This window comes from Mastigoproctus giganteus, chromosome 3 (assembly GCF_048544385.1).
Source record: "Mastigoproctus giganteus isolate SK-2022 chromosome 3, ASM4854438v1, whole genome shotgun sequence".
Lineage (NCBI taxonomy): Eukaryota > Metazoa > Arthropoda > Arachnida > Uropygi > Thelyphonidae > Mastigoproctus > Mastigoproctus giganteus.
The window spans coordinates 9,563,005-9,589,912 of record NC_143577.1 but is presented as its reverse complement, the minus strand read 5'-3'; the positions used below and the strand labels follow the sequence as shown (position 1 = coordinate 9,589,912).

The following is a 26,908-nucleotide window of genomic DNA, read 5'->3' as shown; positions in this document are numbered from 1 at the left end:
ATAATAAATAAAATAGAAAGGAGCATAAGCAGGAGTGTATTAATGGCAGAATATATCATTGGATCATCAATATGTTTATGTTTTTTATGCACAGTTAATAAAATTGCATTCTTAGTCTCTTTATTTCTTATTTAGCCTCATTATTTCTACATTAAATAAATTAAAAATAAAACTTTCTAGATAACGGAAAAATCGAAATAATGATACATTGAATCCCTGAAGGTGTCATTATTCTGAAAGTCTACCGTAAGTGGCTAGAGTTGCATTCCGCGAAATTGTAAAAGTATTGTACTGCTTTAGAATTATTTCATTATTTTGAAGATTGTTATTTTAAATTCTATTCTACTGAATTTTACTAGTTATACATTAAAATTAGAAGTTATAAGTTGAGTAGTTCCAAGTTAGTGAATGAGATGCAAGTGGACACTTTCAAATAAGCCTTGGTGCCATCTTCAAATAAGTGCATGCTATAAATGCAATGTAAAATGTACAAATGTGCTTTTACAGGATGATTTGCACATTGTGAAGTTTAAAAAATCCAAAATAACTCACAGGGAAAACTGAATTCTTCTACCTGAAGTGACTTTACATCAGGCTGTCGGCATATTTCTATATTATAGCAATATCTTCTGTAATACTGGATATATCAATTCTCAATGTTTCAAAGGTAATACAAGGTGTCGCTATTAAGTAATGAGACTGCACATGCAGCCACTACAAGCCAAGCAACACCTGGAAAACAAAGGCACAGCACTTAACCTTGAACTTTTCCCTAGTTGTCTACCAAGTCATGTTACAATATGCTCATTTGCTTTGCAGTGAGATTTTTACTAATCTTGTATTTCTGCAGTTTGCTGGAAAAAGTGACAGACAAAAGAATCAACCTCAAATTTTTAACAAAACTAAAGAAAACGCCTACTGAAAGTTATCAGTTACAATAAGTTTATGGAGAAAATACTATGTCAAGGGCTCATGCGGTTGAATGGCATAAAAGATTTTTTGAAGGAGGAGGAGGAGAGAATGTGGAAGACAATAAAATGACCAGGCTGTCTGGCCATGAAAATTGATGAAAATGTGGCCCAAATATGAACACTGATCAATATGATTATCATTTAAGCATTAGGATGGATGAATCACAACTCAATATGGACAAACAGATAGATATATTTTAAATGAAAATTTAGGCATTAAAAATTTTGAATGAAGATCAAAGAATGAGAAGACTCCAAGTTTGTGATGTTTGATAAAAATTGTATATCCAGACTTTCTAAATACAGGCACTCCCAGACTTATGTAAGGGTTGCGTTCCGCAGAACTCTACGTAAGTCGAGTTTTATGTAAGTCGGAATTTCCCTAACTGTTTATACAGCACATGCAACTATTCGCACTGAATTTGACTGAAGCAAAAAAGAAATGTCTGACAAACATGTAAATAGAATTAATTTTTATTTTATTTTTTTTATCTCATGCGTAGGTAAAATTACAAAACTGTGCAAGTACAAAAATTTCAAAATTATAAAATTACAAAAAAAGGGAGCGGACATGCATAACATCAGCAAGTTTTACCTTTTGAGCATCGTTGCCAGAATCAGTCTCCAGCTGATAAGTACGCCGCTGCAGAGGTTGAGGGCTGTGGAAATTAAGAAGGGATTTTTTCCAGCACATCACAAAATTTCTCTGCTGCTGCAGAATCGGCACTGGCAACTTCACTGCATACTTTGACATTGTGGAAACCTCACGCAATTAAACCACCAGTTGCATGCCACGAACTTGACTTTGGGTTCACCAAACTTATCTTTAATATCTTCATAAATACTTGTTGCTTTTGCTTGAATGGCCATTAGACTCGGGGGCACTCACATCTGAAGCTGATTTTCCATCCATGCTATTAATAGCTGTTCCATCTTTGATGTTGATCACAGTTGATCTTAAATGCATTGATCCTTTAACATGTTCTTTTATATGCACAGTCCTTTAAAATGGTATTCACTGCTGAAGCAGCGAGACATAATTCCTGTGCAATAGATGACAAATTTTGTCCTGCTTCGTACTTCTTAATCATTTCCACCTTCGTTTCTAAATCAATTTTGTTTTGTATCCTAGCACTGCCCCACCATTTGCACTTTCCGTTGGTCACTTTCCCTTCATCATTGTAATAAATAAATAGGAATGGAGAGAAGATTCTGAAAATTTATTTATGTTTTTTACATGATTGAAGATTTCAGTGAAAGGGACTCATTTCACCATAATACTCACAGAATTCCAGTTATCAGGATTATTGCAAATGCAATAAGATCAAGTTTACTACCTGTTTATAATAGACTGCACTAACAGAAAAGCCCAATAAACTGGAAAGTGCAAAATGTTTTATGGTCATGACCTCCAGAAATGTTCTTTAGAAAAGTATCAACAAAAGCATTCAAAATTAATTCTTACAAAAACATGATAACGATGAAAGGGTAGCTCCATTAAAATGACCTTTTAGAGAGTTAAATAGCTTCGTTATATAGAGAAAATTTCAACTTCAGAAGCCTTGGAACGAATTACAAAAAACGTTATTGGGTTCGCATTGCGATGTTTTCACAATACCTCCAGAAATGTTCTTTAGAAAAATATCAACAAAAGCATTCAAAATTAATTCTTACAACGAAACATATGATAACGATGAAAGGGTAGTGCTCCATTAAAATGACCTTTTAGAGGGTTAAATAGCTTCGTTATATAGAGAAAATTCCAACTTCAGAAGTCTTGGAACAAATTACAAAAAAAAAAAAAAAAAAAAACACAATGCGTTATTGGGTTCACAATACTTCCATTTATTACTGCAGGATGCAAAATACATTTCCACAATTTTTTTTTTTTTAAGTTTACACCAGCCAGCAAAAACTTACGTAAAGTCGAATTTATGGAAGTCGAGTATTACGTAGGTCAGGGAGTGCTTGTACTATTATTATTTGCAACAAAAGTTAGCTGTTCCAGTATGACCCAGAAACTAAAAGACAATCAATGCAATGGAAGACTGTGCTAATTTGTAATTCTAAGGATTATCTTAAAGAAACTCTGAGGACAGTATGTGAAGCAAGTAAGAAAAACGGATTGTTTCTGAATGTGTGTAAAACTAAAATTATGGTGGTTGGTGATAGTCTCAATTCCACTAAAGTGAAGGTTAATGGGCAAGATATTGAAGAAGTTGATGAATTTGATTACTTAGGGTCAAGAATAAATAAAAATAGTGACTGCTCAAACGATGTAAAGAGACGACAGGCAATTGCTAAAACGCTGGTCACTGATCTGACAAAATTATGGAGAGACCAAGATCTGCCCCTAAAGACAAAACTGAGGATCATTGATTCGTTAATTTTTCCAGTTGCCACTTATGGATGTGAAGGATGGAATCTGAAAAGAGTTGACAGGAAGAAAATTGAGGCATTTAAAATGTGGTGTTACAGGAGAATACTGTGTATTTCTTACGTGGATTGAAGAACAATTGATTGGGTATTGAATAAAATTGGCAGGCCTAAAATTCTTCTTCGTAGCATCAACAAAAGAAAACTCAAGTTTTTTGGTCATATAGTAAGAAGGGAAAACTTTCTGTTGAAGAATATAATGGAAGGAAAAACCGAGGGGAAGAGGTGCAGAGGAAGACCTGCAATTAGGTGGAAGGATGGGATCAGTGAACTTCTGAGCATGTCACTTTGCAATGCTGCTCGTCTTTCTCTTCTTGGCTCACTTATCTGCACAACTTTCAACGTGCATGTTTTCCACTCTTCCACACGATCAATGCAGTTGGAGGAATTTGTTGGTGGCCACAACAGCTCCTCGGGGAGCTATGTGACTAGAAGAAGAAGCAATGGAAGACAAAAAAATCCCACAGACGAAAATTCCAAGGATGTCAAAATTGAAAATGAAAGTCATGCATCTTGTTTTCTTCATTATTAAAGGAATTATTATGGCTAAATACATCCCACCAAATCAGACTGTCAATCAAACATACTACACTGAAGTTCTGACAAAGATGTGCGAAAAAAATTAACAGACCTAATTGTGAAAAGATGATTGGAAGCTCCATCGCACAACATGCTCTCTGGCCGAACGGGCTAGCCAGGTGGATAAAGTGCCTGCCTGGCAACCCAAAGGTCGCGGGTCCAAATCCCGCCTTGGACTTGGATCAGAGTAAAATGCAAAAACTTTGGGAGGTGCATTATGGCCACAAAAGCCGATGCGTCAACAACTAACAAAAAAAAAAAAAAAAAAAAAATGCTCTCTGTTTGTCAGTTTCTGGCCAAAAAACAACTCCCTGTGTGTGAACATGCAACAGACACAACCCCGTGTGACTTTTTGTCTACCCTAAACTGAAAATTATACTTAAGGGACCACAGATTCAGTCCACTGAAGACATTCTGAAAAAAAAAAAAAAAAAAACAAAACAAAGTGTTAAAAGAGCTTACAGAAGATGACTTCCAGAAATGTTTCTGTGCTTGGAAGAAACATATGGAATAATGTGTGATAAAGTTATAAGGTGTGGCTATAAAATAAATATAATTAAATATGTTTAAGTTATCCCCCTTCAAAATAATTAAAAATTGGGCTATTTGGTTTTTTTTTTTTTTTTTTTTTTTAGGAGCATTAGCAACTAAAGCCATATTGCTCCGGGGGTATGTGGTGGTCATTTCTTGACCTTTCCGCATCCTCCGTATTTGGTGGGCATGGGCTCGAACCCCGGTCTAATCAAGAAGCATGTGCTAAGCACTGCTGCTCCTGCCCACGGAGGCGCCTCTATAATTGGGCTTAAATGACTATTTAATCAGTCAGTAGATGTGCCAAAACTCTTGGCTCTATAAGATTTATTTTGATTCTTTCAATGAAGAATTCCAAACGATTTATTACAGAAACTGTGGAGTGGGGAGAACTTTTTCTATAAAAATATTGTAAGTTACAGATAGCGTGCCAATTCAGTTACAGATAGCTTGCAAATGTGTATCTTGTCTTGAGGAAAAACATTCTGGTAAGATTACAACTCAACCTTTCAAAAAAAAAAAAAAAAAAAGGTTTAAGAAATTATCATTAAAATAATCGTATAATCAAATAAAATAATCATTTCAGGGTGTCTCTATAAATGTAATAAAATGGCATATGTGACAGTAATTCAATTTAATTTGAAACAAATTAAAAGGTTTAACAACATGTGTAAACACAATGTGAAATCATACAAATGCTCTAGAATGTATTAGTCATTTAAGTAGGAAAGGCGGCTAGCAGCCTATATGCTTATGGTAGGATTTTGGCTGCCCAGTGTCAAGGAAGAATAAGAAAATTTTAGTTTATGAATCAATGCTGAACTCAAAAACAACAAAAACCTGCTTATAATGTGTCAAAGGTATAACATAAAATTTATTATATGTAAGTAGTGAGAAACTTATGAGAGCACAGCTATCCACCAAGGGAGTTTTTGGTGGATACCTTCACTCCCATAAGTTTAAGGACATTAATTCACAAGATTTCCTGATCTCCACATACTTTGTCGTCATCATCGTCATGAACTTGGTCCGGCTTAGGTCTTTTAAGACCTGTTCCGTTGTAGCTCTTGGAGATGGTCTTGATCTCGCCATTGTTGTCTTGGTCAAACAACATCTCTCTTGCCTGTAGGTTTATAATTAAAGGTTAATTTTGAGATATCCGGTCTGGGTTCATTCTTTCTATGTGGCTGATCCATTTTTCCTGATACCATTTTATGTCATTTACTATGTTATCTACTTTTAATTTCTCGCAGATATCTAAATTTCTTTGGTGGACTAGTCTTGTAAAGCCTAATAATGGTCTTAAAAATCTCATTTGGGCTGCTTCTAGTTTGTGTGCATCTTTCTTATTTATGACACAAGTCTCACAGCTGTAGAAGAGGGCTGGTTTTGAAGTGATGTTGTGCAGTCGTAATTTTGTTTCAGTTGTCATTTGTTTTCCGAAGCTGCGTTTAATCATTCCATTCATTTTATTATATTTTTGTAGTTTAGTGTAGATGTCTTTCCCTTCATTTGATATTAAATTTCCCAAATAGGTGAAGTCAGATATTTGTTCTATTATTTTATCATCAATAACAATTTTGACTCTTTGTATGTTTTTTCCACATAATCCCATTGATTTTGTTTTTGAGGTGGAGATTTTCATCTTGTACTTTTTACCTATTTTATTAAGTTCATTTGCTGCTATCTGTAGTTCATCTTCGGATTTTGCAATTATAACTTGATCATCAGCATATAATATAGTTTGGATTTTATTCCTGTTGTTCAACCGTATTCTGTTGTTAATTGTTTGTTTCCATTCTTTAAGAATTTTATTGATGTAGATATTAAATAAATTTGGTGATAGTCCACATCTTTGTTTGACTCCTTTATTGGTGTTAATTGGGTCTGATAGTTGGCCATTAGAATATTTTATACAGACTTTTGAGTTTTTATATAGGCTTTGCATTGCTTTCCGGAGTTGGGTTGGGATACTTTCTTCACGTAGAATCTGAAAGTTTTTCCCGGTTTACACTGTCATATGCTTTTTCATAATCAATAAAGAGCAGAAATGTTGATAGATTGAATTCTCTTCTTTTCTCCAAAATTTGTTGTAGTGAGAAATTGGTATCTATTGTGCTTCTCCCTTTTCTGAATCCACATTGGTCTTCTTCTAAGAATTGTTCACTTATTTATTAAGTTTATTCTTTGGTATATTAGAATATAGCTTTGCAGCAGTTGACAGCAGTGTTATCCCTCTGTAGTTGTTAGGGTTATTTCTGGAGCATTTTTTGTGTAAATTGATTACTATTTCTGTTTCCCAATCTTTGGGTATCTGTTGCTTATGCCATATGATGTTAAATAATTTTAGTAGTGTGTTTTTCAGTTAGATGCCCCCATACTTAAATAGTTCTACATTCAAATTGTCTATGCCTAGGCTTTTTCGGTTTTTTAATTTTTGTAATATTAACTCTAGTTCTTCCATTGTTATATTTTCTTCATCTTTGGTTACCACAGATTCATCTTCCAATTCCCTAGTGCCTGGGTTATACCATAGTTTGGAATAGTGTTGCTTCCATTCTGCTTGGGAGATGGAGTTGGTTTTTATTTGATCATTTTTGTCTAGTTGTAATTTCTTAAAAATTTTAAAACCTCTTCTCTGTGGGCCCGTGATATCACGTTCTAAAGATTTAACAAATTTATCCCAGTCATCTCGTTAGATTCTTCTGGTTGGTTTTCTGACTTCTGCTCTAAGCTTTTTATATTTTATGTGTAGATGTAGGTCTTTAGTTTGTAGAAACAGTTTATAGGTATTTTTTTTTTCTCGTTGATTGTTTGTTTCAATTCTTCATTCCAAGTTCTTAGCCAGTTTTTATTTTTTATAGGTTTATAGCCAAGACTTTCTTCAGCAGCTCCCAGAATTTATTTTTTCATGTTTGACCAGATTTCCTCAACACAATCAACATACTTTGTATTTGGTTTAATTTTAGGTTTGCATGGGTTAACAAGCCTGAAAATCCTTTTGAACTAAGGAAACAGAAAAAGCTGACTTAGGAGACATCTCAATTCTTTTTATTCCCATTTTAAACAAATACTAAAGAAATAAAATTTGCCTGAAAAATCCTGGAAAGAGGAAGTGCTTAGTTTCTTAACTACTTAAAATTAAATCAACCTACACACCATGCCATTCAAAGAAATTATCACATAACCTGCTTGATCAAATACAGATCTGTATATTCATGTTTTCTTTCACTGTTTATATATGGTAGAGTTCCTAATCATCCAGGATGGTTGAGAAATAAATTTCTGTGAATAATCTTCAAAATGAAAAATTTTTTTCATTTCATTTTTAATTTTTTTTGTCACAAATGTGACAAAAATTAACTATACACATAATTGTGTTCATATTTATAAAAAAGTATACTATAATATGAGAAGATTACATAAAATTTAATATATAATTTTTGAAAAAGGAAAAACAATGAAGTTTTGAATTTTTCTGTTAAGTGTTACATTTTGAGTGCTATATAAATTTCAATAAAATATTTTGAAATCATCTTGTGAAGAAAGAACAGCATGTCCTTGTTCCATATGGTCAAGTAGTAAAGAAAGTACAGTAGTAGAGAATGTTGACACTTGAGCAGAAATTTTCATGTTATCAATGAGTAAAATTTTTGTCTAATAGAAAGAGCAATCTTTGCCATTTCAACAACCTATATACTCACAAAAATAATAAAATAAAAGAAACTGAACATCACAAGAAACGTAAACAAACATAACCTGTGGCATTTATTTCTTTTCATTATCCAAATTGTTTGTTGTTTGTTTGTTTGTTATTTGGTTTTTAGGAGCATTAGCAACTAAGGCCATATTGCTCCAGGATATGCGGTGGTTATTCCCTGACCTTTCCGCATCCTCGGTATTTGGTGGTGACGGGCTCGAGCCCTGGTCTAATCAAGAAGCGTGTGCTACGCACTGCTGCTCCTTCCCACCTGGCTATGGAGGTGCCTTATCCAAATTAAAACTGACTTTGATTTCCATGGGCCATAGAGACCCCAGATAATCAAGTCTATTGCATAAGCATATTTTCAAAAACATAATTTATGATTCTTTTTCTAATTTGTATATATATATATATATAATACAAATAGGTTATCTATTCCTTATTCCTCTTGATTCTTTCCTGTTGCATTTCATCATAAAGGAGTGGCAAGGCAAAAGAATAATATATCTAAATAAAAAAAATATACCTTTTATTCCAAAGGAGTGATAAAAGTATAAGACAAAAAACATAAGTACACAGATATATATAAAAACATTATGAGCACATTTAAAAAATCAAAGTACTTTCCAATGTCACAATGAAAGGCAACAGCAATTACTTTTCATATCAGTAAGGTATGAAACCATTTCAACCAACTAACCAGTGGTAGCTCGTAAGAAAGGAGTGGCTGAAACTTGCATTTGATTTGAAACTTTATTTTTTGTGAATTATGTAATAACACGCAATGAAAAATAAAACATATTTCTGTTGAAACCTTAAACAAAAAAATTTTTTTTGCGAAGTTTATTGTCAATTTGAAAATAACTTACTTATTAAAATTTGGTATATTAGCATTAGTAGAGGCATATGATGCAAGAAAGCAAGCTTATACAGCATCAGCGAAAAAAAAAAAAAAAACACCTTCCCATTTTACCCATCCATTCGATTATTACTTATATATCCAAAAGTAATTCTCCTCCTACAGGAAAGCATAGCTGACTTAAAAGCCTTTCCTGGTTCATTGCATTTCTTATCTAAATATATATCCATTATGTTTATATACTGTAATAAACCTAAACTCACTATCTAACTTTGCTGATATTTTAGATTGCGAAAAAACGTAGTGGATGCAAATCAGTTTTTATAAAAGGTACCAGAGTCTAGTATTTTTTTTAATATGATTATTAAGTGATTTACACCACATTTTCCACAGATTCCCTCCAAATAACAAAGAGGAGAAAGCAATATGATGAATGGACGCTGTTCTTCTGAATGGGCACAGTTATTCTAAATTCGCATCTGTAATTCCACCAACTCTCTTCAAAACCATTCTGAACACATGCCTTTTATGTCACTGTTACACAACTATTTGCATGGTTTACATTCCCTTGTAAAATAAAGATTCTTGTAAATTCCCTATTTTAACATTTAACAGTTTATACATTCAAGTATGAAACTCAATAATTTTGAATTTGTGGAATACATTAAAAAGACTTTGCTAGTTCAATAAACTAGCTACTGAATTCATCCTTACTTCAGATAAACATCAAAGGCGGATAATGTTGGGATAGCAGAGACGTGGTGTCACACAGATATAAGGAATGCAGAACTGGAATTTGGAGAGTACAATGTGTACAGAAAGGATAGGAAGGGAGGAGGTGTTATGCTGTTAATTAAGAAAAAAAAAAAAAAATCAAAAGAACTGCATCCAGTTGATGAAACTGGATCAAGTGGATCCAGTTGATTTCATCAACTGGATGCAGTTGATGAAAGTGCACTGCTGAGTCAGTTTGGTTTTACATAGGCATTCGGGATCAAAATTGAGAGTAGGAGTGTGTTATAGGCCTAATGACTCGAATGAGTACAATGAACAATTGTACAGAGAAATAGAGTGGGCTAGTAAATCAGAATGTCTTATAATGGGGGATTTTAACTTCCCAGATATAGACTGGAACTTATGGGTTGGTCACTTGCACACTAGTAAGTTTTTTTTGTGGATTTGTTGGATGATTGTTTTCTGCAGCAGCATGTTCGAGAGGCAACCAGAGAGGGTAATACTCTTGATCTGGTTATCAGCAGTGATCATTTGTGTATTAAGAATTTGCAGATAAAGGAACCATTATGTGGCAGTGATCACAGTGCACTGATGTGGGATTTACTTAAAGATATAATTACCATCAGGAAGGGGTTTTTGCTTCCGTAAAGGTGACTATAGTGGTCTCAGACAGTTTTTAAATTCTGTACAATGGGACCAACTGATGATGTTACCAACAGCAAATTCTAAGTGGGAAGCATTCAAGGAATTAATAGTGGAAGCTACTAAACATTTCATACCTATTAAGAAATGTTGTTCAAGGTTTAGACCTAAATGGTTGTCAAATGAACTAATGAGACTGGTGGCAGAGAAGAAAAATGCATGGTATGCATATAAATTATCAGGCGACACAGAAGCCTATGATATATATATATATAAGCTAGTCTGTAATCAAGTCACAAAGGAGGTTAGGCAGGCGAAGGCAGATTACGAGAAATCTTTGGCAAAGGATGCTAAAAAAAACAGCAAGTTCTTTACTAATATAAACTCTAAAAGGAAGGGAATGAATCTGATTGGTCCACTTGATATCGATGGTTCGACTGTTGATGATCCTGCTCAGATAGCAAACAAACTGAATGAATATTTTGCATCTACATTCACACATGAGGAGTTATTAAGGTTTGAAAATGCCACAAGGTTATCAAATTATAACAGGGTGCTTAATGATTTTGTAATAACTGAGAACAAAGTGGAGGAGAAATTGTTGAAGTTAAACATAAGAAAGGCACCTGGGGTGGATGGGATCTATCCAGTTATATTAAAGGAGGCGGCAAAGGAAGTAAGCAAACCCTTAGCCATAATTATGAGAGCATCCTTGGACTCGGGGAAGGTCCCCATGGACTGGAGATGTGCAAATGTGTCCCCAATTCACAAAGAGGGATCGAAGGGTGACGAGTAATTACAGACCAGTTAGTTTAACTTCTGTTCCGGGTAAAATAATGGAGTCACTGGTTAAAGATGCATTGCAGGATCATCTAGACAAGACTGCAGCAATAATTCAGACACAGCACGGATTTGTTAAGGGAAAGTCTGACAAATTTGATTGGTTATTATGATGTGGTTACAAAGGAACTGGATGCAAACATTAATTTTGATATCATATACTTGGATTTCAGGAAAGCTTTTGACACTGTTGCGCATGGAAGACTACTGTACAAATTGGAGCAGAATGGTATTAAGGGTAAGTTGCTACAATGGATAAAAGGATGGTTGAGTGGGAGAAGACAGAGGGTGATAATCAATGGGTGCTGCTCTTCGTGGACTAATGTTATTAGTGGAGTCCCACAGGGTTCGGTGTTGGGTCCACTTTTGTTTTGTATATTTATCAATGATATTGATGAAGGTATATCAGGCTTAGTATCAAAGTTTGGAGATAATACAAAGGTTGGAAGGATTGTTAGTGACAGTAATGGCAGTGTGTTACTGCAACAGGATCTAGAAAATTTGGGCAGAAGGGCTGAGAAGTGGCAACTGAAATTTAACATTGAAAAATGCAAAGTACTGCATATGGGTAGAAGTAACCCCAGAGAAATATACCAACTGTGTGGTACTACGCTTAAGGAGATAGAAAATGAAAAAGACCTGGGAGTAATTATGCAGTCAGATATGAAGTTTTCTGAGCAATGTAGACAGGCTGCCAGGGAAGGTCATGGGGTGTTGTCAATGATATACAGGAATTTTGTTAGCATGGAAAAGGAGGTGATTGTCCCTCTGTATAAGGCAACAGTCAGGCCACGCCTTGAGTACTGTCTGCATGTCTGGAGGCCTCATTTTAGGAAGGATGTAGATTTGCTTGAGCAAATCTACAGAGAAGGGCAACAAGATTGGTGAGGGGAATGAAGGGATCCTCTTACCAGGAGAGGCTTAAGTTCTGCAAATTGCAGCAGCTGGAGACTAGACACCTGCGAGGTGATCTGATTGAGGTGTATAAGGCCTTGAATGGGTTGAGCACGCTGAATTCTGATGGGATTCTTCCACTTGTTCAGATTACAAACCTAAGGGGGCATAAATTGAAATTGAGGAAGGACAGAGGTAGAATATCTCTAAATCGGCCTACAAGGCTGGGATAATTCATATTGAACAATTAGACTTTACACCAGCCGGTATTCAAATAAACAAATTCCAATCCTGCAACTAAAACACTTTATTTTAAATAAAATAAAATACGAGCGTATAAAATGAAATTAAATGAAATATATAGTAGTCTAAAACTGATGTGATTTAATTTACAATAAAATATAAAAATATAAAATATGATGATAAAAGCGATAAAAAACAATTAATAAAATACCGTAACAACTGTAGCTTTCGGAGATAGCGATCTCCTTTCTCAACAGCATATTTCTGCTGTGTGGCACATCCTTAAATAGCAGATCCACGGCACTCGTCATATGGTTCCTCAAGAGTAAGGCCGGAATTTCCCATTTATGCACCGGCACCAGAAATGGCTCGGGAGCACGCTAGCTGAAACCGTTCATCTCATCCAAACACCACGGTTTCAAAGAGGGGATGGAAGCATACACCCTTGTCTCTATTAATGGAATTGCTAGCTGCCCCAATATGTAAACTCTCAAGCCATTTACGGTCCCAGAACCCCTGGGCATGATCCGTGATGACAGCATCCTCCGGGGAGATTTAATGTTGCTTCTCCAAAAAATGTTTTGCCACGGCCAAGGAGAGAGATGTGGATGACCAAGGACAGCACATGAAAGCATTGAATCAGTTCGAGAAACATTCGAAAAGGACCAAAATTTATCAGTTTTTTTTTGTTAGTGGTTGGCGCATCGGCTTCTGTGGCCATAATGGGCCTCCCAAAGTTTTTGCACTACTCTGATCCAAGCCAAAAGTGGGATTCAAACCTGCAACCTTTGGGTTGCCAGGCAGGTACTTTACCCACCCGGCTAGCCCAGTTAGCCAATTTATCAGTTGAGTAGGGATCTTGAAGGCTGAACATATCCAAGACATCAGATACAGATTTTGTGTTCGACACTGATGAAAAAGCCCTACACATGACCTACAGGAAGAACTTTTCCACATCAAGCAGCAGTGTGTGCAGAACTTGTTGATCAAATCCAAAATAACAGTTTAATTGGCCACATCTTATTCAGTGATGAGGTGACTTTTCATACCTGTGTTAAAATCAATCGCCACACTTTTTGTATCTGGGCTTCCCAGAAAACCATCTGAGTTCACAGAATGGCAAAGAGACGCCCTTACAGTAAATGTGTGGCTTGGAATGACAAAGTCAAAAATTTATGGACCTTACTGTTTTGTAGAAGCCAGAGCCGTGCCGAGAGTGAAGCGATCGAGGCTCTTGCCTCAGGTTAAAAGCTGAAAGGGGTGCCAAAAGAAAGATTAAATAATTGCCAACATTTACAATTTTATGTTTTATTCCAATCCATTTATGATCTTGCTTTTGCAAGATGAAAATCTTGACAATGTTGAAAATTATATGAATTATTTGAAAAATTAAATGAATATGAACTGTTAGAATCGTTTTCCAATCTGGAAGTGGCATTAAGAAGATATTTAACGAGTCCAGTGATGGTTGCATCATGTGAAAGAGGTATCAGCAAGCTGAAATTCATTAAAAACTATTTACGGTTAACATTAAGCCAAGAAAAATTATCTGATATGGCCATTTTATCAATTGAGAGGTTCATATATAATCAAATAAATTTCGACAAAATTATTGATAACTTTTCGTCACAAAGCTCACAAAATAAAATTGTAATCTATACATATAAAAGCAGTGTGTCTGTCTGTAATATATTATTGTTAATTTATCAAAGAAATATTGTTTATTTATAATTAAAATTATTTTAATTTGTGATATTTTTGAAATGAATGATGCATAAATAAATCTGTTAATATATTTATAATAAATACTGCTAATGACAATAAAAATCACTAAACAACTTTTATTTTATTTTTTTGTCATCCTTTTATATTTATTAAAAAGTGTATCAGAAATGTATTTTAAATAAGTCATTTTTTTTAATTAATTTTTTTTTAATATTTGAGGGGTGGGCACAATTTTTCATTCTTGCCTAGGCTTTAAAACAGCTCGGCACGGCTCTGGCAGAAGCAACAGTCACAGGAACTGTGTACCTTGATACGTTTCAGCAGTTTCTTGAACCCCAACTTCTTGAGTGTTTCAAGAAGTGTTTATTGAACCCCAACAGTGTAGTGTTTCAGCAGGATAGGGCACCATGTCATTACACTTGAAATGTCCAGGAATACCTAAACAGGCACTTTCTGAATCGGTGGATTGGGCATGGAGGACCTAGACCTTGGGCAGTGCATTCTCCGGATTTTTTTTGCTTGGGGTTTCATGAAATCAAAGGTTTATCGCTAGAAGAGTAAAGATTTATCTGATCTTAGAAAATGCATTCGGGAGGCAGTACAGGAAATTACCCCTGAAATGCTTGCAGATGTGTTCTGCAATGCGGCTGAGTGATTTGAAACATGTGGAAAGCAATAATGTAATCATGTTTTTTTTTTCTGTTTCAAACTTGGATATTGTATAAAAATAAACTTGTAATCATGCTATTAAATTATTTATCTCAAATTCACCAGATTTCATCAAAATACGCAGTGACTTTTGGGACACCCTGTATAGAAAACTAATATGGAAATACGACCCATTAAATAAACAAATTAGACTGGCATCCACTGAAATCACCAAAGCAAAATAATATGAGATACTACAAATTTAAAAATTGAAACAAACCACAGAAAAAAAAAAAAAACACACACAATAAGTGAAATAACTAAAAATTAAAAAAGGTTATAGATATATATAATTCAAACAGTTGCTCTTGATCAAAAGTCTTAGAAACATCATGTCTGGCAAAAAAGGTCTTCTAAACAAGCACTCCATAACTGCATTTTGAGGCAGTTTTATCGCACAGTATTGGGAGGTAAAACTGTAATATGTGATACCGATGATTCCCCCCCCCCTCTCTCTCTCAGGGTAACTTGAATTTTTTTGGCTGGTGCAGCATAAGCTTCAGGCTTCCTTGCACCATATGGCTAATAATAATAACCTTAAGGATTGCCAACTCTTTTTGCAACTGGTATCCAGTTTTCTCTCTGAGTGCTCACTGAAAGTAATGGTAGATAGCAGTCTTCAAACGTCAACACTAATGGTGGTGTTCCCCAAGGTTCAGTTCTTTCTTTCACTCTTGTATATTAATAACCTTCTTTTCACTGACTATCCAGTATATAAAATTACTGTTTACTCCAGAGAAACAGAAACAAATAAGCATAGATAGAATGCTTTAATAAGGTAAAGCAAAGCAAAAACAAACAAATTTTGTTTGTTTTTGCTTTGCTTAATCTTATTAAAGCATTCTACCTACGCTTATTTGTTTGTTTCTCCGGAGCAAACAGTAATTTTATATACTATCATGAAACTGGAGTCCGAGGGCTCTTTAACCTTAATCCTATCCACGGTTTTGCTGATGACGGCACACTCCATTTCACCTTCTAATTTGAGAAACATGTCCTGCACAAAAAGCTTCATTCATCTTCTTGAATATCCTCCACTAAGCCCTTATGTGCTTATCTCCAGGTTATTCTCCAATGGCATGAAGTTGGTTAACTTAATCCCTTTAAAATTTAGCCCTATCTTATTTCTCACAAAGCAAGTCTACTGCTCCTTTGATCAGTGTCGATGACACTCAGATTTCTAGAAAAAAAAATCACACTACTCTAATCGGAATTACCTTAACTTCTATTCTCTCTCTCTTTCTGTCCGGGGATAAGCAAATCACAAATATTGCACCCTCTTCACTCTCAGCACTACTTTTCTTCTAAGCAGCTGCTAACCCTGCAAATCTCAAATCCATCCCAATATGAAATATTGTTCCCACATCTGGGGTGGTGCCCCTCAAAACATCTCTCAAACTTCTATACTTCATTCAAAAGAGGGCAGTCTGATTAATTAATCACATCATAGTCATTAATTAATCTGACTGCTCAATCTGTGTTATAAACATTCAGTTTCTGCTGCATGCCTTTTCTGTAGATAGTTCCATGGAATTGTTCTTCTCAAATGGCATCTGTAATTCCTCACTGTTTTCCAAACCAGTTTAAACACCACAACTAGTCAGCATCCATTCACTGTCCCAGAAACAACTTTTCCTAAATATATATTATTTTTTTTCGAAATATATTATTTATATATTTACTTTTATTTTCTGGAACAGCCTTCTATCACATGTATTTCCTGAAAATGCCAATCTACTGAAATTCAGGTCTGATGTTCAACAAGTATCTTCTGTGTCTTCAACCTACAACCAATACACAGCAGTAAGTACTATGGGTTCTAATAACTTTTGTGTTTGGGATTTCATAAAAGAAAAGAAATATATATAACTGGTGCAATACAAGCAACCTGGCCAAAAGTGGTAACTGCAACTGATTGAGGCAATTATGAGAAAGAGGGCATTTAAACCTCAGGAAATACGGAGCATACCACTGGTGACAAGATCTTATTGCTTTAATCAAAATACAAATAGTGAGAAATGCAAAATTTTTGTTGAAAAGGCTTCTGATACAACTTTATCCAATTAAAATAAAACCCCATTTGCAACACAATAACTTTTTTATAAAAATATAATTTAATTAATACTATTACAGAATGTGCTTCTAGATGAAAAGAATTATTCAAATTTTATTTGGTACTAGCTAGTTTGGATATTCACTGCAGAATTAACCCCAAAGACTCACACCTGGTGAGTATGGGCTTGGCACACCCAGAGTCCTGAGGCTGGATATCATCATTCTTCTCTTTCTTGATGATTCCCTTCTACTTCTGTGTGTGTGTGTTCCTTTCTCTCTCTCTCTCTCTGTGTGTGTAACTTGGGCGCCTCCATAGACAGGTGGGCAGGAACGGCAGTGTGTCGCACACGCTTCTTGATTAGACTGGGGTTCAAGTCCGTGACCACCAAATACGGAGGATGCGGAAAGGTCAGGGAATGACCACCGCATATCCCCGGAGCAATATGGCCTTAGTTGCTAATGCTCCTAAAAACCAAATAACAACAACAACAGTGTAACTCAGGAAATTTTTTTTTTAACTGGTGCAGCATAAGCCTCAGGCTTCCTTGCACTATCTGGCTAGTGATAATATCTCTTGGTATTGAACACGTGTTGAATGAATGGTAATGTCCTAAAATAAACATGTTCTGTTTTATATATCTAAGGTGAAACATACAAAGCCACATAAAAATAATAATAATAAAACCTGCAATCCTGACAACCTAGCTGTGATGTCTGCCTCATTCAATATACTTTTTAAATAATTGAAAACCGTACATGTGCATCTGATATTCCACAATAAGTCTTCAGTGCTGCCTAACATTAAGGGAAGAAAATAAACTGATCACTTTTGTCAGTCCTAATCTAAACAAAAAATCATCCACAATGCCCATATACATATATATAAGAATATGGACACAATTATAAATAATTCATTATTACGATTTTGCATAATTCTACTTACCACAAAAAATCACAATTTTTATCTTCGTACGTATTTGGAATTCCATTAAACACTGGCGGTAGTTGCCTTTTGCGCCATCGTCTCACTGCTTCCGATGCCGAACTAGAATGCGTCAGTCTTGGGGTGTTTGTGGATGCCATGGACGGTCACAGTAACATATATGTATATAGTATATATATATAAATATATACATACATACATATACATATATATATATATATATATTTATATATTTATTTATATACGACGTGCACACAACCTAAAACACTAAATATTATTGAACCCAGTCGGAGAGTTTGGCCTACGATTATTTAATAATCATAGGCTTCTATATACATATACATAACATCTCTTATATACTTATGAATTAAATGCATTTTGAGACATTAAGTGAAATACTTTTTTCCTCTTGAAGAGCACACGGTTTTAGACATTTTGTTTGCAATTGTGTATATGTACACAAGCTATGAAACGAAAGAAAAACTAAAATACCTACACATTTCGCGCAACGGTAAACTCGCGCACATCTATGTAACACACCTGAACAAAATTTCACCTTAATCGCACTAAGCCTAAAACTCAAAAGGTGCTCAAACACCCACATAAACAAACTAACGATTCTAACACGTGACATTTATTCCGCAGGCCACCTCCCATGCAAACAATGACAAATATGTTCTTCCCATATGCGACCACAGTGTAAATTGTTCTTCAACCTCCACCTCATGACGAAATATATGTTCAAACACCCGACAAATTTCAAACCAAACGATTGACCACCTTGCTATTACAAGCGTTTTTCATCCCATAATCCACTGCAAATTAGTTACCACTAGAGGTCAGGAGAGTATCGGTGAAAAATTAAATAAAGTATAACGTTCCATTTTTTCCCCCCGGTTCGATCTCCAACACGCGGGCCGTGTGCGGCCAGCCACAATATAGCCAGCCTTCAGGCGTTGTGCATTACATGAGGTGAAAACTAGCATGTCACAAAATATATTGACTTTGGAAAATATCGGTTTATATATCGAAATATATTTTTCAATATATTTCAGCAGTACTGCATTCATTTCGAACACATGTTGATACAGAGATATAGAAACAGTAATAGCATTCTCCATTGCAAGGTTCATATTGTTGTTGTCAGGTTTTAGGAGTATCAGAGACTAAGGCAATTCCTCCTTCGTGTACACTATTTGTAAATTAGGAGTGTTCCGTGGTCGAGTTTCTATTTGCTGGACGAATTATATACATGAATTTTGTTAAACGATTCCTCTTACCAAGAAAGGCTTAGGGCCTGCAAATTGCAGCGTTTAGTAGTAGTAACAGTAGTAGTAGTAGTAGTAGTAGTAGTGTCACACTATTCCCTCAAAATGCCTGTCCAGTTCCTCCTTAAATTTATTTAACCTATAAAATTCCACAACGACAGATGGAAGTTTGTTCCAGCAATTAACCACCCGCTGGCTAAAGGCAAATTTCCGCACATCTATTCTACATCTGTCTTTTCTTAATTTGAGTTTATGCTCCCTTAGGTTCGTAATCTGAACAAGTGGAAGGATCCCATCAGAATTCAGCGTGCTCAACCCATTCAAGGCCTTATACATCTGAATCAGATCACCGCGCAGTTGCCTAGTCTAAAGCCACTGCAATTTGCAGAACATAAGCCTCTCTTGGTAAGAGGATCCCTTCATTCCCGTCACCAATCTTGTTGTCCTTCTTTGTACAAGCTCAAGCAAATCTACATCCTTCCTAATGAGGCCTCCAGACCTGTACACAGTACTGAAGTCGTGGGCTGACCATTGCCTTATACAGATGGATAATCACCTGCCTGTCCCTGCTAGCAAAATTTCTATATATCATTGACAAGGCTCCATGACCTGCCCTGGCAGCCTGTCTGCATTGGTCAAAAAACTTCGTATCTGACTGCACAATTACTCCCAGGTCTTTTTCATTTTCTACTACCCTAAGTGCAGTACCACACAGTTGGTACGTTTCTCTGGGGTTACTTCTACCCATATGCAGTAGTTTGCATTTGTCAAGGTTAAACTTCAGTTGCCACTTCTTAGCCCATCTGCCCAAATTATCTAGATCCTGTTGCAGTAGCAGACTGCCATTACTGTCATTAATAACCCTCCAACCTTTGTATCATCTGCAAACTTCGATACTAAGCCTGATATACCTTCATAAATATCATTGATAAATATACAAAACAACAGTGGACCCAACACCGAGCCCTGTGGGACTGCATTAATAACATTATTCCACGAAGAGCAGCACCCATTAATTACCACCCTCTGTCTTCTCCCACTCAATCATCCTTTTATCCATTGTAGCAACTTACCCTTAATACCATTCTGCTCCAATTTGTACAATAGTCTTCCATGCGCAACAGTGTCAAAAGCTTTCCTGAAATCCAAATATATGATATCAAAATTATTTTTTGCATCCAGTTCCTTTGTAACCACATCAGTTTAGAGACTAGGCATCTGCGAAGTGATCTTATTGAGGTGCTAAAGGCCATCGTAGCCGAGTGGTCAGCGCAAGGGTGCGTACCGAGTAATGAGTTCGAGCCAGTGACTGCTAAGTACAGTGCTGTTTCTCGTATTCTCTCCCTCTTGTGAGCTCCTCAGTGTAATGATACTGACTGTGTCATCGTCTCGGAGTATAAACAGCAGCAATTTTATATTTTTTAAAATTCTCATTGAGGAGACAGCCGTAGAATAAATTAGCCTTTAGCCAGCAGGTGGCTGATTGTTGTAAAAACTTCCATCTAATTATGGAAGTTGATAGCTTAAATAAATTGAAGGAAGAACTGGATAAATTTTTGAGACAATGGATGCGCCAAATGTTTTTTTTTTTTTTTTTGGCTGATGCTGTATAAATTTGCTTTCTTGCATCATACGTTAATGATAATGCTAACACGATTTTTACTCATACATACACCAAGGTGCAGAATCGCAGACTACAGTACTTCATCACATCCGGCATTTCAGACGCGACACAGAGCCCAAACAAGAAAAATTGCCATGCGCCCACAATTATACAAACAATTAATATTCGCACAATCATGCTCTCAAAAACAAGTGCACTGACAGCACTTGAACTAAGCACTATGAATTCATATCATTTATAGAGTTAATATAACACTTGAATTAGTTATAAAAGCATATAACATAGATATTTATGAAATATGCACATGAAGTGATGCATAAGAGGTCAAATAAAAAATATTACAATTTCTAACATGAACGTTTAACACGAATTTTCCCTGAATGATAAACACATTTTGACAGGCCAGTCGCATTTGGGATCGCCACTATCGGTAAATGTCAGAATTCAGGAAGGGCTGACTCTCTACGGGAGGCGGGAAGAGTGTCGAAAAAATCTGAATTATAGCATTGCTGCTTCTCCTAGTCTCAGAAGCTCTTTGAGAAAATTCAGAGAAAGCCATGCAATGTGTCATCAAAGATGTTGCTCATCTCCGCAAATTATGGCTTCAATTTTGGCCAAATATCTACATACATCTGTGGGGAATGGTAATTGGGGCAGTCAGAAAGAACATGAACCCGATCCTGACCTAGCATAATTGCTCAACAAAATAATACCTCCAATGAGAGACACAGGGAATTCAAACCACTGGACTTGAAAATCCTGAACTTAAAATTGCTTCCTGAGAAAAACAACGCCTATTGGATGGATCAATACCCTCAGGACTCACTGAGAATTGATATATACTACTACCAATTACTGACTTTAAACAACGGGAGGGAAATCAAATTGCTCGCTGACGACCTTATCTTTGTTTTGCGTCCAACATTCAGAAAATCGAACAAACACACAAGTTACAAACAGTATACGCGGAGCAATATGGCGTTAGTCGCTGATGCTCATAAAACCTTACTACGACAACAACAACAACAATTAGCTGATATTATATATGCTTGCTTTCTTGCATTGTTTGCCATTACTACACTAATAATAATACTACTCTCTTTCTTAGCATCCTGTCTGCACTTCTCAAAGAATTTCATGTAGGACGGTTCAATTTATCCATTATCATTAGTGTGTTGCCAACCAACTAATAAGTGTCATTCTGGGATTATTGTTGCCCACAGCAATATATTTTCATTTTTCTCTGTTCAACCTCAACTGACACTTCTCAGCCCATCTCTCAAATTGTTCCAGGTGTTGCTGCGGTAATAATGCCTTGGACCATAAAAGGCAATAGTGTGAATTCAGTATTCTTCAAAATACTGTATGCAAGCCTGGTGACTAAACTTGAAAATATATATATAAGAGTTCAAAGATGGATGACAGATTGGAGAAGGGTGGTAATCTACTTATATCCTTATGAAAAAGAGTTTAGCAGGTTTTGACTGCAAAGCTTGTAAACAGTACATATTTTGAGGGCGAGGAGTATATAAGAAGTAACCTGATAGCAGTATATTTAAAGGGGAACTGGATAGCCATTTTTTTTTTTTTTTTTTTTCAGATACAGAACAGGTTTGCTATTTTCAGGAAAGTATTAAAATCGCTTTCTTTGGAGAAATGCCAATGTCTCCCCAATCCACAGAGATGGTGCTATGGAGGAATGTAAAATTCTATTGAAGCACAGTACCCTTTTATTTTCATGGGATAGAATGTCACTTTTTTACATAGGAACAGAGAAATCTCTTTGCAGAAGTGGACACGTTGTTGGTACTCTGTTTCCTTCATGGGTAGGTATCCACTTCTGCTTCGCCAACACAGTTGGCAAGAAGCCATAGTTGTTTTTTTCTTAGGTTTGATGGTGCAATAACACCTTCTTTCAGCTTGGTTTTGCTGATTGACGAGTAACTTCTGTTGAGTTTTCTGACTGCTGGTGTGTTGCTGTTCCTTGAACTGTTTTTCGTTTGAAGATTACAGACGATGATCACTCTCTTGGATATGATGCTCATCTGTGGACAGCGTCTCTTCATTAGTTTCTGTCCAGCTCGTTGTGCGTAGCTGAGTTCGGGGTGACCATTGTACAGTATAGTTGGTTCGTCAAATGCTAATTGAACCATAAGAATATTGTTAATATTTGTATATTGTACCATATCTATACGTATACCAGATTTGCCAGATTTTTGGCTAGGTTTTATTTATTCAGTAAATGAAAATCAAGCCAATTAATTTCATTTATTGATTAAATCAAGGTATTTATTGCTTAATTTATTAACTAAATGAAATTCTAAATGAAAAGCATGAATTTCGGAATTAACATACTTTTTAATGATATTTTTCTGACATTAAAAGGACTCAATGTCATGGGATCCCAGAAAAATCCACTATTGGTTGAGGGGTCTACCCTACGACCCTTCTTAGAGCTTCTAAAATATGCGTGGCACCAGTCTACCTAAATCCAATAATTGGTAACAGGCCAGCATAGCTCCGAAATATATATATATGTACACTATATACACACACCGAGTTTTGCATTAGCAACAACCTTTCACGTAGGAATTGACGGTTCTATGAAGCTGGTGAAAGCTCAGATTTGAGAACAGTTGATATAACATTGTGGTTTGCTCGCGTGGAAATCAGTTTTACAATATCTCCACGGAAGAATGGATCGGCGCAGAGATCTTTCCGACTACGAACGTAGAATGATTTCAGGGAAAAGATATGCAGTTGCCAGTATCTCGACAACGTTCTGTCAGGGATGATGCATTTCCTGTCTGTCAATGTGCAGTAGAGATTCTCAAATCCAACACTTATTATGGGTCATGGCTTCAACAGTAATCAATTCAGGCTTCGTTACGCATAGATCAACGTTGACAAATCAATAGAATAGAATAGAATAGAATAGAATAGAATAGAATAGAATCTTTAATTGCAGCAATGATAGACATACAATTAGTCCCGTCACGACATGGTGGTGCCAGGGGTTAACAAAACATATTTACAAAAGAGATACACATGAGAAAAAAAGATAAATCAGATTATTAACAAAGCACAGTTTTATATTTTCAGTTCGACGAGGATACCCTTCCTGTATTTTTTATTATTGACCACTTCTTGGAGGTCCCCGTCGATGGCTTGCAGTGAGGGCAGCATTTGCTTTGGCAGGAATCTGTCGGTTAGTACTAGCCGGTTACGGTTTGCTAGCAGCTGTGCTGAAGACCGGAGATAAACCATAACAATAACCATAACCATAACCATAGCTAACCATAGCTAACCATAAACAATAACCATAAACAATAACCAAAACAATAACCATAGCTAACCAACTGCGCCAAAAACTTGAAAAAAGGAACATTGATGTTCTGCTCCTCCAAGAGCAATACTGCTCACAAAGCAGAATAGCTGGATATCCCTTAGCCTACAGAAAAGTTCAAACCTCTGGGGTGCAGTTGACTGGGCTGACTATAATAACTGCCTTGCAGTTATTATAGTCAGGAACCCAGACATCGTTGTCATCCAACTACATTCTCTCACCACATCACTTCTAGCTGCACCAACCGTGTAAGGCGATTTCGGTAGAATCGCAGTCCTCTCATCATATTTCTAATATAGTAACGATATTGCACCTCACATGGCAGAGCTTGATCGTGCACAGGATCTTTCGAATGGCTGCCGAATCATCATAGTTGTAGACGCAAACGCCAAATCCACCTTGTGGTTCGATTCCTCCACTGATCCAGAGGTATGCTCGTGGAAGAGTTGTCAGCCTCACGAGACATGTCCAACATATACCTCACCATAATGACACCATCCGTGGTTCAAGATATATCTGGCTAGTTCGTTCATGAATCACCTATGAAGTTTTCAGCTCTCACCAATCATACCATCCACATCAGAACGATATGTCACCAAATCTGCAAAATGGGAGGCCACTACCTGGCAAATTCTCCAAGAACAATCACCAGAAGGCTTGCTGACCATGACAGCAACCCAAAAAGTGGATTTTATCACCCACTTCTGATTAAAGCCTAGAATGAATGCAGACAGAGGTCGACTGAGTCAACAATTCTTACAGGGGAAAACATGTAGCGGCCTCGTACTAGTGTTTATGGCAATATTGTTTACGGCCAAATTCGCACCGTCCTCTAGCCCACCAGGGTTCCCCCGATAAATTACACAATTGCCAGTCCGCCCCAGGATTCAGCTATGAGAGAGAAGAAACGCATCCAAGAAGTGTGCCTTGGTGAACACAAGAATATTTTTTCCAACAGGTCTCCGAAGTCATCCAAAAGATCAAGTGTCGCAAGGCTCCAGGACTTGTTCAGATCGAAGGTGAAACAATTCAATGGCTTTGGTCCTTTGCTCTGAACTTACTTCAAGGCCTGTTCAATACGTGCTTCGCGAAGGTACCTTCCCTGGAATCACGCGAACGTTCGCTTAATACCAAAATATTCCTCTTCTCCCAACCGATCCCCTAATTCCTACCGATCGATTAACCTCCTACCCTTTCCGCCAAGGTCCTTGAACGCTTACTGCAAACCAGGCTATTTCCTATCTATGAAAACAAGAGATTCAGTTCCCCCTACCTATATGGATAAAAACCAAGATGCTCCATTATTACACAATATCGAGTATTTGCAATGCAACAGAGCGATTGCATTCTAAATACATGATATCTTTCTTTATAGATTTCAAAGGGACCTTTGACTGAGTGGTGACCTAGCGTAATGAAACGGGTTAAGGCCTCCGAACGTTCTCCTGATCTCTACGTATGCTTCAACAGCTATTTCACAAATACGTAAATTACAATCAAGACACCATTCTATCGGATTACAAAGAAAACCACTTGAGGCTGCCTTCTATGCTCCATTTTCGACCCAGCTATGCGGAACGTGGTGTTGGATGAGTGGCTAGGATACACCGCTATGTTCTCCTATGCTGACGACCTCGTTATCCTCGTAGATGGACCCACTGGCTCTTCTATTGAGAACTGAAAAAATCTTGTTATTAAAGCCATTGCCACTTGAGCTTCAACTCATAGGCTGACCATGAACATAACTAAACGCAAACACTCTTGATAAAGGGTACTCTTCATGTGAGAAGACATCCCACAATTAGACTGCATGGCCACCCTCTGCAATATGGTAGGACAGCCAAGTTACTGGACCTAACCCTAGGCAATAAGAGGACTTTCTTACCAGATCTCGGCTCCCTCATTATCCTGTGGCAATCTCGATGGTCCATTACTGATAAATGTCTAATAACAAAGTTGTTTATCCCAATCATCGACCATTTCGTTAGCTGCACCTTGACCCTGTTCACCTGGAGACGACATATCTCCTCTCTGAACGTGGGTCAATCAAGGCCTAACCATAGGAACTGGGCCTCTCCAACGATAACCTTTGCATTGCGTTTACGTGGAAGATTGAAGTCCCGTCAAATTTAACTGTGTTGCCTACATAGACCTGAGACAAGTTCTTTTGGAGAGTGAACTACAAAACCTACAACCTGTCTACTCTCTAATTGCAACAAAGACATTTGTACAGAAATTTTCTACTTTCGCTACCAAGGTGTTCAAGCAGAGAAGGAACCTAGTGTAACGCCGCCTTTTCTCTTCGTTATAGCGCGGGCATGCTGTGTAACTTTCACCAATATCCATACAACTTTCAAGCATGCTCAACACTAAAATGAATGTTCAGAGAGTCGGGTTTTAATGTGTTCGTCTACCAGTTTGAATTAGGACATAAACCTCACGTGTTCTTCAATCTTATTCGTGGAATAAAATTGGCAACATCGGAGGGCGTTGTGTTCTCCACCCCGATTCTCTATTGAATTAACAGAGCCTCGAGAGTGGCCGAAAATAAAGGTTCTTTCTTAATTCGGATTCCGTGGTCCGTGTGTAACCAGAGAATGTCATGAGGCAAAGTTAGCAAACAAACATGGTTTATTAAACAACAACATTACATAACAACATTGCATATAAACGTACAATAAACTCAATATAATAGTATCTAGTATCAAGATAATTGTTAAGTTAGTTATGGGAAATTTGGTTGGTACATTAAGTCTATGTATCTTCAAGTAGTTAGGCGAACAACGATTCCTTTCCTTTAAATGAT

The 26,908-nt window shown here is 36.5% G+C and overlaps 1 protein-coding gene across 1 annotated transcript in view; it reads right to left on the bottom strand.

Moving 5' to 3' along the window:
- Window positions 1–18,643, bottom strand: part of LOC150087657 (E3 ubiquitin-protein ligase COP1-like) — a 191,087-nt gene extending 172,444 nt beyond the window's left edge. Inside the window, exon 1 of the mRNA XM_090369904.1 lies at window positions 17,865–18,643. Within this exon, the coding sequence (XP_090226030.1) occupies window positions 17,865–18,004 (140 nt within the window). The 5' untranslated portion in view covers window positions 18,005–18,643. The remainder of the gene's footprint in view (window positions 1–17,864) is intronic.
- Window positions 18,644–26,908: the final 8,265 nt, after the last annotated feature.